The sequence below is a fragment of the Nomascus leucogenys genome, chromosome 4 (genome assembly GCF_006542625.1).
Source record: "Nomascus leucogenys isolate Asia chromosome 4, Asia_NLE_v1, whole genome shotgun sequence".
Classification (NCBI taxonomy): domain Eukaryota; kingdom Metazoa; phylum Chordata; class Mammalia; order Primates; family Hylobatidae; genus Nomascus; species Nomascus leucogenys.
Genome location: NC_044384.1, coordinates 94,309,703 through 94,322,222, shown reverse-complemented (window position 1 = coordinate 94,322,222; position 12,520 = coordinate 94,309,703). Strand labels below are relative to the sequence as shown.

Sequence of the window (12,520 nt, the reverse complement as noted above, 5' to 3'; positions counted from 1 at the left end):
CCAGCCTGGGTGACAGAGTGACACTCCATCTAAAGAAAAAAAGTGTGGGCCAGTTTTCTTCACAAACGACCTCAGTAGGAGAATGCAGTCACCATGGAAGAAATGTAGATTGAAAACAAAGCAGCATCTCAGAGTATTCCTGATATACTCTGTGCATGACACATGATACAAAGATCAGCCAACCAAACCTCTATTACTTATGTTGAACTAACACTAGTAAGTATTACTAGCACTTGACTCATTTTAAAAAACCACAAATCTTATATTTAACCAGCTTTTACAATAAAAAGCGACCTAAATTTATATTCTCTTAAATGGTAAAAAATTAATTAAAAATAAAACATGATATATTTGAGTCTGTGTGGTCTAGGCAACTTATTGAACTTCTGTAAAACTTACTGTACTCATTTGTAAAATGAGGATCATAAAAGTATCTACCTTATAGAGTTGTTATGAAGAATAACTGAAGGAATAGATGTGAAAGACATAACAAAGAGTCTGGCATATCACATATTCTCAGTAAATTGTAGCTTGTATTATTATTTCTTATACTTCTCAGTATATATCACCATTTTGAGCAGCTCATCAAATTTACCTGAGACTCAGCAAAAGCTAATTTGTCAAGCCCATTCACGTATCGTTGTTTTGCTTCCATGACAGCTTGTCGCTTCTGTGTCAAAAGCTGTCGAAATGAGCCAATGAGTTCAAGATAAGAAGTAGCAGTAACATAGTTATGTCGTCCTAACTCATGCAAGAACCTAAAAGAGAGGCAGATAACATAGCTCACTTTAAGTAATGGATTTCACAAAAAGGTAAATTCAACATACCATTAACAGACATTTAATAAAGATTACATTTTATACAGAAGCTACTGAGTACTTGAACATTTTAAGACTCTAGAATCCTACATATTACCACATTATAATTTCTTGTCTCTAAAATATCAACTAGTGGTGACATATTTAAAAGGCACAAATCAAGTGAGATCTTATCTTTTAAAAAGCCACAAATCAACAAACATGTCTAATAAAAGATGAACTACAACAAGAAAGAATCAGACTATTTCACGTGTTTCATAAGCCAGGAGGATCTAACTTGGTAAGAGACCCAAGATATCACGTAAACCAGGTTAAGTACAGTAGGAAAGGGGATAGCAGATAAGATAGCAAATACATGTTACAATTAATTGGAAATGGGCTTCACAAATCCCTTCACTGTCATTTTTAAATTTACTAATATTAACCTTTCTGAAAGATCCATAATGGAGGTGTGAAAGTGTTTACAGATTGGAACTATCTCTTGTCGTTCAACCTCAGTAAGCTCCAGTGTTTCTAAGAATTTCACAGCTACACGTTCAAGAGCATCTTCAGGCCATGACTAAAAATAAGAAAAGGAAAAACACTTGAAATTTAAGATGAACAGTAGTCTCATTCCAACTCCGTAAGTTAACGCATAATAAGTTACATGACTTTCTATGGGAGAATAATTTGGTGTTGAGAAAATTAAAACTTTAATGAAGAAAACAGAATAAGAGGGACTGAGGTCTCTGAAAGACCTAATATTCTTATACATTAAAATGAAAAAAAGGATAATATAAAGGAAGGATCAATGAAATTTTAGTTATCAAAGATATATTACACTGTCTTCCCAACTCTTCCACTTGGATGTCCAGTAGGCATCCCAAATTTATCATGACAGTGGCAGAAGCTGCTAGTTGCCCACCCAATATCTGCTAGCCCCTTCCTTCCTTAGGACTCCAATTTTATTCTAGATAGCAATACACCCAGCTGAAAGACTAAATCTCCTAGACTCCCTTGGAATTCAGAATGGCCAATGACCCATAAGCAGTTGTTGGGTGGGGACTTCAGGGAAGACTTTTTAGAGAGTTACATAGAGCTGGGATATCCTTTTTGGCCTACTTTCATTCTTCTACTTCTTTTTTTTTTTTTTTTTGAGACGGAGTCTCGCTCTGTCACCCAGGCTGGAGTGCAGTGGCGCAATCTCGGCTCACTGCAAGCTCCGCCTCCCGGGTTCACGCCATTCTCCTGCCTCAGCCTCTCCGAGTAGCTGGGACTACAGGTGCCCGCCACCACGCCCGGCTAATTTTTTGTATTTTTAGTAGAGACGGGGTTTCACCGTGGTCTCGATCTCCTGACCTCGTGATTCGCCCGCCTCGGCCTCCCAAACTGCTGGGATTACAAGCGTGAGCCACCGCGCCCGGCCCATTCTTCTACTTCTTGTTTGGAACATGGTTGTGAACAATGGCACTCCAGCAGCCACCTCAGGTCCTAAGTTACTTTGAGAATGGAAATCACATGCTAAGAATAGTAAAGCAGAAATAACCTGGGATCCTCATGACTTTGTTAAGCCACAAAAGCCCCACTCTGCTTACCTTTAGATTTTTTTTTCACATGAGAGTTAAAAAACCCAATGTGTTTAGTTTGGGTTTCTGTTACTGGGAGACCATCACAATTTCTACTATAACGTCCAAAGTCGATTTTTAAATTTTCTTCCCTACAAATTTGCTTCCTAGCCAGTCCTCTCCATCTTAGTGAAATGGTTCCTTCCTTGGCTTTCCTGGAATATGCCAAGCATGCTCCTACCTCTAAGTCTTTGGATGTGATTTTCCCTCTGACCGGAACCCTCTTCCCTCAGACCTCCATGTGGTTCATGCTCTCACTTCCTTCACATCCAAGCTCATATACTGACTTATTGGGAAGGCCTTCCCAGAGCACTCTTTATACAACAGCATTCCTTCCCTCATTACTCTGTCTTTTATACTGAGTTTTCTTCTCAGCACTTACCAATACATGGCATATCATTAATCTTTATTTGCTCACTAGAGTATTTTCCAGATTTCCTTTCATTTAGTTTCAATAATATGCTTATAATTTTTTTCCTTTGTGGCAGATAATATGCATTTTAAGACCAATTTTTTTTTGGTGTCTAGCCTAAGCACATACTGCCAGTGTATGTATTTTTTATTAATAGATTGTTATATTCATGTGATCCAATTGTACCAATATATATTTTAAATCTAAAAATAGACTTCTAAAGAACTATTAAGATTAGTGAAGTTTTATAAAATGCCAGGTTAAATGTCATATAACTTACACATCATTAAAAAACATTACAGAGGCTTAGACTGGATTAAGAAAATGTGGCATATATACACCACTGAATACTATGCAGCCATAAAAAAGGATGAGTTCATGTCCTTTGTAGGGACATGGATGAAGCTGGAAACCATCATTCTCAGCAAACTATCACAAGGACAAAAAACCAAACACTGCATGTTCTCACTCATAGGTGGGAATTGAATAATGAGAACACTTGGACACAGGGTGGGGAACGTCACACACCAGTGCCTGTCGTGGGGTGGGGGGAGGGGGGAGGGATAGCATTAGGAGATATACCTAATGTAAATGACGAGTTAATGGGTGCAGCACACCAACATGGCACACATATACATAAGTAACAAACCTGCATGTTGTGCACATGTACCCTAAAACTTAAAGTATAATAAAAAATAAATAAATAAAATAAATTACAACATCCTCTTTCTCTTCCCCCACCTTTCCCACGCACTTCTTCCTGTTTTAGTCTTCCCTTTAGTGTTTGTCACCAGTTCACGTATATTTTACCTTGTGTATATTTACTTCTTTATCTTATTTACTCTCTGTCCCCTCCATTAAAAAGCAGGTCCACAGGAAAAAAAAAAATTACAGAGAATTATATTTATGTTCTGGGTGCTTCATTTTTAATCATCCTGCTAATAATCATGCATATTTAATACTATCTGTAGCAGTTAGAATATTTATGACTAAAGAGGCAGAAAACCAGTCTTACTGTATCTTCAAAGAAAAGAAGATGCATACTCTTATAGAGTAATACCCAGAAGTAGGGTATTTCCAGGGTTGCTTCATTTAGAAGCTCAACTATATTATCAAGTATTCACGTTCTTTCCGTCTTGTTGTTCCCTTTCTCAGTGCACTTTATTTCACCCTTGGGCTTGTCCCATTATGGTGACATGATGACTGCTGCAGCTATGGGCATCACATTCTCAAGCAACAAGATTGAGAGATTAAAAAAAGGCCCTTTTCTTACCATGTGACTCCTTTTATAGTGAAAATACTTTTTTTCCCCAAAGCTCCCCAGCAGACTTTACCTCAAGACCCATTGGCAAGGAATGGTTCATATATGGGCTCAGGCATAAAACAATTATTAGCAAGAGAAATGAAAGCATACATATATATATAAATATATATATACATACGTGTGTGTGACTGTGTATATATATATATATATACATTTTTTTTTTTGAAATGGAGTTTCACTCTGTTGCCAGGTTGGAGTGCAGTGGCACAATCTTGGCCCACTGCAACCTCCACCTCCTGGGTTCAAGCAATTCTCCTGCCTCAGCCTCCTGAGTAGCTGGGACTACAGGCATGCGCCACCACACTGAGCTAACTTTTGTATTTTTAGTAGAGATGGGGTTTCACCATGTTGGCCAGGATGGTCTCCATCTCTTGACCTTGTGATCCACCCACCTCGGCCTCCCAAAGTGCTGGGATTACAGGTGTGAGCCACCATGCCCGACTGAGAGCACCAATATTGACTTACGGCCGGGCACAATGGCTCGTGCCTATAATCCCAGCACTTTGGGAGGCTGAGATGGGAGACAAGCTTGGGCAACATAGAGAAACCCTGTCTCTATAAAAAACTTTAAAATGAGCTGGGCATGGTGGCATACACCTATAGTCCCAGCTACTCTGGAGGCTGAGGTGGGAGGATTGCTTGAGCCCAGGAGGCAGAGGTTGCAGTGAGCTGTGATTGCACTGGTGCACTCCAGCCTGGGCGACAGATCCTGTCTCAAAAATATATATATATTGACTTAGACCAACCATGATTCAATCCCTCTGATACATAGCTACATGGAGGGTGATTTCCCAAACAAAACCAGAATGCAGTTGATAATAGGCAAAGAGAATAAAACAAATCAGTACCAGAAACTAATTTTTTTAAAAAAATTATCCAGGGTCAATGCACAGTCCACATTCTATTGAGCATAAAACAATTAAATAGAAGGTACCATGAGCTACTGTTCTCAAGAGTATGAATACCAAATGGTTTTACACAGGCAGTGACAGTCTGCCTTAGGTGAGGCAGTGACCTTCATCATTTACTTCCAGCATGACTGAAATTGTTGCCCAGTTGGTTTTCCTGTTTCTTGTTTTGCCCTACTCCAATTCACCCACCACACAGCTTCCAACTGTTTTGGTTTTTTTCCTAAATGCAGATTATCTAAAAATATGTTGATGCTACTGTGATATCTCTGGTATAAAACCAAATTCCTGGGAATACCTTGCCAATGTCTTTGTAACCTGGTACCCACCCAAAGCTCCAACTCAACTGCTGCTGCCCTTAAAATGCCAGCCAGCTATACCAAACAGTTTTCAGTGGGGCAGATGAGCCATCCTCTCCCCACCCTTCTCCTTTTCCAAGTACTGTTCTCTAATAATGGTTCATTTTATGTGTCAACTTGACTGGGCCATGAGGTTCCCAGATATTTGGTCAAACATGATTCTGGGTGTTTCTGTGAGGGTGTTTTTACATGAGTTCAACATTTAAATCATTATAGACTGAGTAAAGCAGAGTGCCCTCCCTAATGTCAGTGGGCTGCATCCAATTATCCTTGTCCAATTTTGTTCAATCCAACGGAACAAAAATGCTGACCCTCCCCCAAATTCCTCCTGTATGATTGCCTTCAAGCTAAGACATTATTTTTTTTTCCTCCCTTCAGACTTGGACTGAATTGGCTCTTCCTGGCTCCTGAGCCTGCTGGCCTTCAGACTGGAACTACATCACTGGTTTTCCTGGGCTTTCACCTGCCAACTGCAGATCTTGGGACTTTTTAGGCTTCACAATCATATGAGCCAATTCCTCATAATAAATTTCTTTACATACAAATTTCCTATTGATTCCTAATACACTCCCTCTCTATGTAACTAATTCATCTTCATGCCTCAGAAATTCACTGCCTTCGTATGTATACCCTTTGCACATCAGCATTATGGCTGTCTTATATAATCATGATTACTGACTGCTTTTTCTGTCTTCCAGTCTACAGTGTAAGCTCCTTGTGAGGATCATGTAGTCTTATCAGTCTCTGGTGCTGAACATTATGCCTGTCATTACAGTAAGTGATCAAGAAACACTTGCTGAATGTATATTAATAAAGTTTTTCAAATATTTCAGTAAAATTCCAAAAGAGTTAAAAATATGTTGATGCTACTGTGATATTACCTCCCCCTCCAACCAAGAAAAATTACGAACCTGAAACCAGTCAATGGTACAGCAATTGATGAGGGATGGGAACTGTCTCAAGCGATTTCGAAAGGCATCTCCAATGGGGCTAAAGGCCACCACGACATGAAGATTATCCTTGCAGCGATTCACAAAGAAAGCAAACAGAGCTAAGGGACTGAGTTCATCATGTTTATTGCCAGCCTGAGCTACTGGGCGAACACCCTAGGGAATATCAGAAAATAAAAACCTTGTAAATAAAAATAGATAAGCTGGTAATGAGATTGGTGGATATTAGAATATGAAGAAGTTTTATTGCACCCTGTAAATATCTGTAAAATTTTGGTTTTATATCAATAGAATGGCTTTGACATAGTTTGTACTTAGAAAAGCTCTTCCAACTCCAAAATTCTATAATTTAAAAACAAGTTATCTGCCAAGAATTTACCTTAAAGATAATCACAAAAGTTCACCAAGATGTACAGAAATATAATTTTACATTGTTTTTAAGAGAAAAAAATGTAAACAGCTGAAGTATCAATCAGTAAGGAACTAGTTATAAATGTAAAACATCCACATATTAGCATTTTATACAACAGTTAAAAATAATAAAGCGGTGTCTCATGCCTGGAATCCTAGCTTCTTGGGAGGCTGAGGTAAGAGCCCAGGAGTTCGAAGCTGCAGTGAGCTATGACTGCACCACTGCACTCCAGCCTGGGCAACAGAGCAGTGAGACTTCATCTCTAGAAAAACAAAAACAAAAACAAAACACATACACACACACATACACACACACACACACACACACAGTGTATTTTGTGCTACGGGAAGATAAGCAAGATAAAATAACTAAAAAAAAAAAGTTTTGCGACAGTATATAGAATATGATCCTGTTTAAAAAATATAGATGTATATAAAATAGCAAATATAAAACAGAAATAGTGAAGCAATGGAAAAGTTTAGTAGCAAAGTGATGGGAAGAAAAGATGGATAATAGCTAAAGCAGCAGGAAAGCCTAGCAAAGCTTAGGAAATTCCATTCCCCAAAGGTGACTATTCCTTGGATGGGCATATGGAGGATGCATTTCTCCTATAAATCAGGAGAATACCACTAATTCACAGCCTTGGTCACATCTCTGACATATCCCAGATAAAAGCAAAGAACATGGGCTTTTGATGTTGTTGTTGTTGTTTTGTCCTCTTTTATCCTTTCACACTCCATACCATGAACTGGTAATGCACCATTTACTGAGCGCTGTGTAAATGCCTGACACTACGTAAGTGCTTTATTTTGTTTGATTCTCAAACCTCACAACAACCCCATGTTAGGAAGAACTCTTATCTGTGCTGCCATTTCATGGAAGAGAAAAGCAGAGTACTTGAAAGTGTTGAGGCCATTTCACTCCAGATGTTATGGCTGGAGGCTGGGAATTAAATATCCAGGTGTGAGTGATACATTTTGTGGGTAAAAGTGATTATGGTAATGAGAAAGTGTGACATCACTTTCATCTTAGAAATGAGGGTTAAAGTGGCCGGGCACAGTGGCTCATGCCGGTAATCCCAGCACTTTGGGGGGCCGAGGTGGGTGGATCACGAGGTCAGGAGATCGAAACCATCCTGGCTAACACGGTGAAACCTCATCTCTACTAAAAATACAAAAATTAGCTGAGTGTGGTGGCGGGTGCCTGTGGTTCCAGCTACTTGGGAGGCTGAGGCAGGAGAATGGTGTGAACCCGGGAGGTGGAGGTTGCAGTGAGCCGAGACCGCGCCACTGCACTCCAGCCTGGGCGACAGAGCAAGACTGTCTCAAAAAAAAAAAAAAAAAAAAAAAGAAAAGAAAAAGAAAAAGAAATGAGGGTATGTGACAGTAGCAGACACGTCACCATTGTATTTTTTGTCAATTAAATCACAAACAAGACTTTCAGATGTATCAAACCCTTAAGAAAGCTTTATTAAAACTTTAAAAAAGGGGGTGGAGCCAAGATGGCCGAATAGGAACAGCTCCGGTCTCCAGCTCCCAGCCCCAGCGACACAGAAGACGGGTGATTTCTGCATTTCTGCTTGAGGTACCGGTTTCATCTCACTAGGGAGTGCCTAACAGTGGGTGCAGGACAGTCGGTGAAGCGCACTGTGCGCGAGCCGAAGCAGGGCGAGGCATTGCCTCACTCGGGAAGCGCAAGGGGTCAGGGAGTTCCCTTTCCTAGTCAAAGAAAGGGGAAGCAGACGGCACCTGGAATATCGGGTCAGTCCCATCCTAATACTGCGCTTTTCCAACGGGCCTGGAAAACGGCACACTAGGAGATTGTGTCCCGCACCTGGCTCGGAGGGTCCTATGCCCATGGAGTCTCGCTAATTGCTAGCACAGCAGTCTGAGATCAAGCTGCGAGGCTGGGGGAGGGGTGCCCGCCATTGCCCAGGCTTGCTTAGGTAAACAAAGCAACCAGGAAGCTCGAACTGGGTGGAGCCCACCACAGCTCAAGGAGGCCTGCCTGCCTCTGTAGGCTCCACCTCTGGGGGCAGGGCACAGACAAACAAAAACTCTGCAAGAACTTCCACAGACTTAAATGTCCCTGTCTGACCGACAGCTTTGAAGAGAGTAGTGGTTCTCCCAGCATGCAGCTGGAGATCTGAGAACGGTCAGACTGCCTCCTAAAGTGGGTCCCTCACCCCTGAGCAGCCTAACTGGGAGACACCCCCCCAGTAGGGACAGACTGACACCTCATTCAACCCGGTACTTCTCTGAGACAAAACTTTCAGAGGAACTATCAGACAGCTGAATTTGTGGTCTCACGAAAATCCGCTGTTCTGCAGCCACCGCTGCTGACACCCAGCCAAACAGGGTCTGGAGTGCACCTCTAGTAAACTCCAACAGACCTGCAGCTGAGGGTCCTGTCTGGTAGAAGGAAAACTAACAAACAGAAAGGACATCCACACCAAAAACCCATCTGTACATCACCACCATCAAAGACAAAAAGTAGATAAAACCACAAAGATGGGGAAAAAACAGACCAAAAAAACTGGAAACTCTAAAAAACAGAGCACCTCTCCTCCTCCAAAGGAACGCAGTTCCTCACCAGCAACGGAACAAAGCTGGATGGAGGATGACTTTGATGAGTTGAGAGAAGAAGGCTTCAGACGATCAAACTACTCTGAGCTACGAGAGGAAATTCAAAACAACAGCAAAGAAGTTAAAAACTTTGAAAAAAAATTAGAAGAATGGATAACTAGAATAACCAATGGAGAGAAGGGCTTCAAGGAGCTGATGGAGCTGAAAGCCAAGTTTCGAGAACTACGCGAAGATTGCAGAAGCCTCAGTAGCAGATACGATCAACTGGAAGAAAGGGTATCGCTGATGGAAGATGAAATGAATGAAATGAAGAGAGAAGGGAAGTTTAGAGAAAAAAGGATAAAAAGAAATGAACAAAGCCTCCAAGAAATTTGGGACTATGTGAAAAGACCAAACCTACGTCTGATTGGTGTACCTGAAAATGATGGGGAGAATGGAACCAAGTTGGAAAACACTCTGCAAGATATTATCCAGGAGAACTTCCCCAATCTAGCAAGGCAGGCCAGCATTCAGATTCAGGAAATACAGAGAACGCCACAAAGATACTCCTCGAGAAGGGCAACTCCAAGACACATTATTGTCAGATTCACCAAAGTTGAAATGAAAGAAAAAATGTTAAGGGCAGCCAGAGAGAAAGGTCGGGTTACCCACAAAGGGAAGCCCATCAGACTAACAGCTGATCTCTCAGCAGAAACTCTACAAGCCAGAAGAGAGTGGGGGCCGATATTCAACATTCTTAAAGAAAAGAATTTTCAACCCAGAATCTCCTATCCCGCCAAACTAAGCTTCATAAGTGAAGGAGAAATAAAACACTTTACAGACAAGCAAACGCTGAGTGATTTTGTCACCACCAGGCCTGCCCTAAAAGAGCTCCTGAAGGAAGCACTAAACATGGAAAGGAACAACCGGTACCAGCCACTGCAAAAACATGCCAAATTGTAAAGACCATCAAGGCTAGGAAGAAACTATAGCAACTAACGAGCAAAATAACCAACTAACATCATAATGACAGGATCAGATTCACACATAACAATATTAACGTTAAATGTAAATGGGCTAAATGCTCCAACCAAAAGACACAGACTGGCAAACTGGATAAGGAGTCAGGACCCATCAGTGTGCTGTATTCAGGAAACCCATCTCACGTGCAGAGACACACATAGACTCAAAATAAAGGGATGGAGGAAGATCTATCAAGCAACTGGAAAACAAAAAAAGGCAGGGGTTGCAATCCTAGTCTCTGATAAAATAGACTTTAAACCAACAAAGATCAAAAGAGACAAAGAAGGCCATTACATAATGGTAAAGGGATCAATTCAACAAGAAGAGCTAACTATCCTAAATATATATGCACCCAACACAGGAGCACCCAGATTCATAAAGCAAGTCCTGAGTGACCTACAAAGGGACTTAAACTCCCACACAATAATAATGGGAGATTTTAACACCCCACTGTCAGCATTAGACAGATCAACGAGACAGAAAGTTAACAAGGATATCCAGGAATTGAACTCAGCTCTACATAAAGTGGACCTAATAGACATCTACAGAACTCTCCACCCCAAGTCAACAGAATATACATTTTTTTCAGCACCACACCACACCTATTCCAAAATTGACCACATAGTTGGAAGTAAAGCTCTCCTCAGCAAATGTAAAAGAACAGAAATCATAACAAACTGTCTCTCAGACCACAGTGCAATCAAACTAGAACTCAGGATTAAGAAACTCACTCAAAACCGCTCAACTACATGGAAACTGAACAACCTGCTCCTGAATGACTATTGGGTACATAATGAAATGAAGGCAGAAATAAAGATGTTCTTTGAAACCAATGAGAACAAAGACACAACATACCAGAATCTCTGGGACACGTTCAAAGCAGTGTGTAGAGGGAAATTTATAGCACTAAATGCCCACAAGAGAAAGCAGGAAAGATCCAAAATTGACTCCCTAACAGCACAATTAAAAGAACTAGAAAAGCAAGAGCAAACACATTCAAAAGCTAGCAGAAGGCTAGAAATAACTAAAATCAGAGCAGAACTGAAGGAAATAGAGACACAAAAAACCCTTCAAAAAATTAATGAATCCAGGAGCTGGTTTTTTGAAAAGATCAATAAAATTGATGGACCGCTAGCAAGACTAATAAAGAAGAAAAGAGAGAAGAATCAAATAGATGCAATAAAAAACGAAAAAGGGGATATCACCACCGATCCCACAGAAATACAATCTACCATCAGAGAATACTACAAACACCTCTATGCAAATAAACTAGAAAATCTAGAAGAAATGGATAAATTCCTCGACAAATACACCCTCCCAAGACTAAACCAGGAAGAAGTTGAATCTCTGAATAGACCAATAACAGGTTCTGAAATTGTGGCAATAATCAATAGCTTACCAACCAAAAAGAGTCCAGGACCTGATGGATTCACAGCTGAATTCTACCAGAGGTACAAGGAGGAACTGGTACCATTCCTTCTGAAACTATTCCAATCGATAGAAAAAGAGGGAATCCTCCCTAACACATTTTATGAAGCCAGCATCGTCCTGATACCAAAACCTGGCAGAGACATAACCAAAAAAGAGAATTTCAGACCAATATCCTTGATGAACATTGATGCAAAAATCCTCAATAAAATACTGGCAAACCGAATCCAGCAGCACATCAAAAAGCTTATCCACCATGATCAAGTGGGCTTCATCCCTGGGATGCAAGGCTGGTTCAACATATGCAAATCAATAAATGTAATCCAGCATATAAACAGAACCAAAGACAAAAACCACATGATTATCTCAATAGATGCAGAAAAGGCCTTTGACACAATTCAACAACCCTTCATGCTAAAAACTCTCAATAAATTAGGTATTGATGGGACGTATCTCAAAATAATAAGAGCTATCTACGACAAACCCACAGCCAATATCATACTGAATGGGCAAAAACTGGAAGCATTCCCTCTGAAAACTGGCACAAGACAGGGATGCCCTCTCTCACCGCTCCTATTCAACATAGTGCTGGAAGTTCTGGCCAGAGCAATCAGGCAGGAGAAGGAAATAAAAGGTATTCAATTAGGAAAAGAGGAAGTCAAATTGTCCCTGTTTGCAGATGACATGATTGTATATCTAGAAAATCCCATTGTCTCAG

At 40.6% G+C, this 12,520-nt stretch overlaps 1 protein-coding gene across 1 annotated transcript in view; it reads right to left on the bottom strand.

Annotated features, from left to right (window-relative positions):
* DNAH12 (dynein axonemal heavy chain 12) overlaps positions 1-12,520 on the bottom strand; it is a 246,885-nt gene that overhangs the window by 80,469 nt on the left and 153,896 nt on the right. Inside the window, exons 45-47 of the mRNA XM_030810168.1 lie at positions 6,337-6,531; positions 1,244-1,377; positions 596-758 (exon numbers count right to left, since the gene is read on the bottom strand). Coding sequence (XP_030666028.1) covers positions 596-758; positions 1,244-1,377; positions 6,337-6,531 — 492 coding nt within the window. The remainder of the gene's footprint in view (positions 1-595; positions 759-1,243; positions 1,378-6,336; positions 6,532-12,520) is intronic.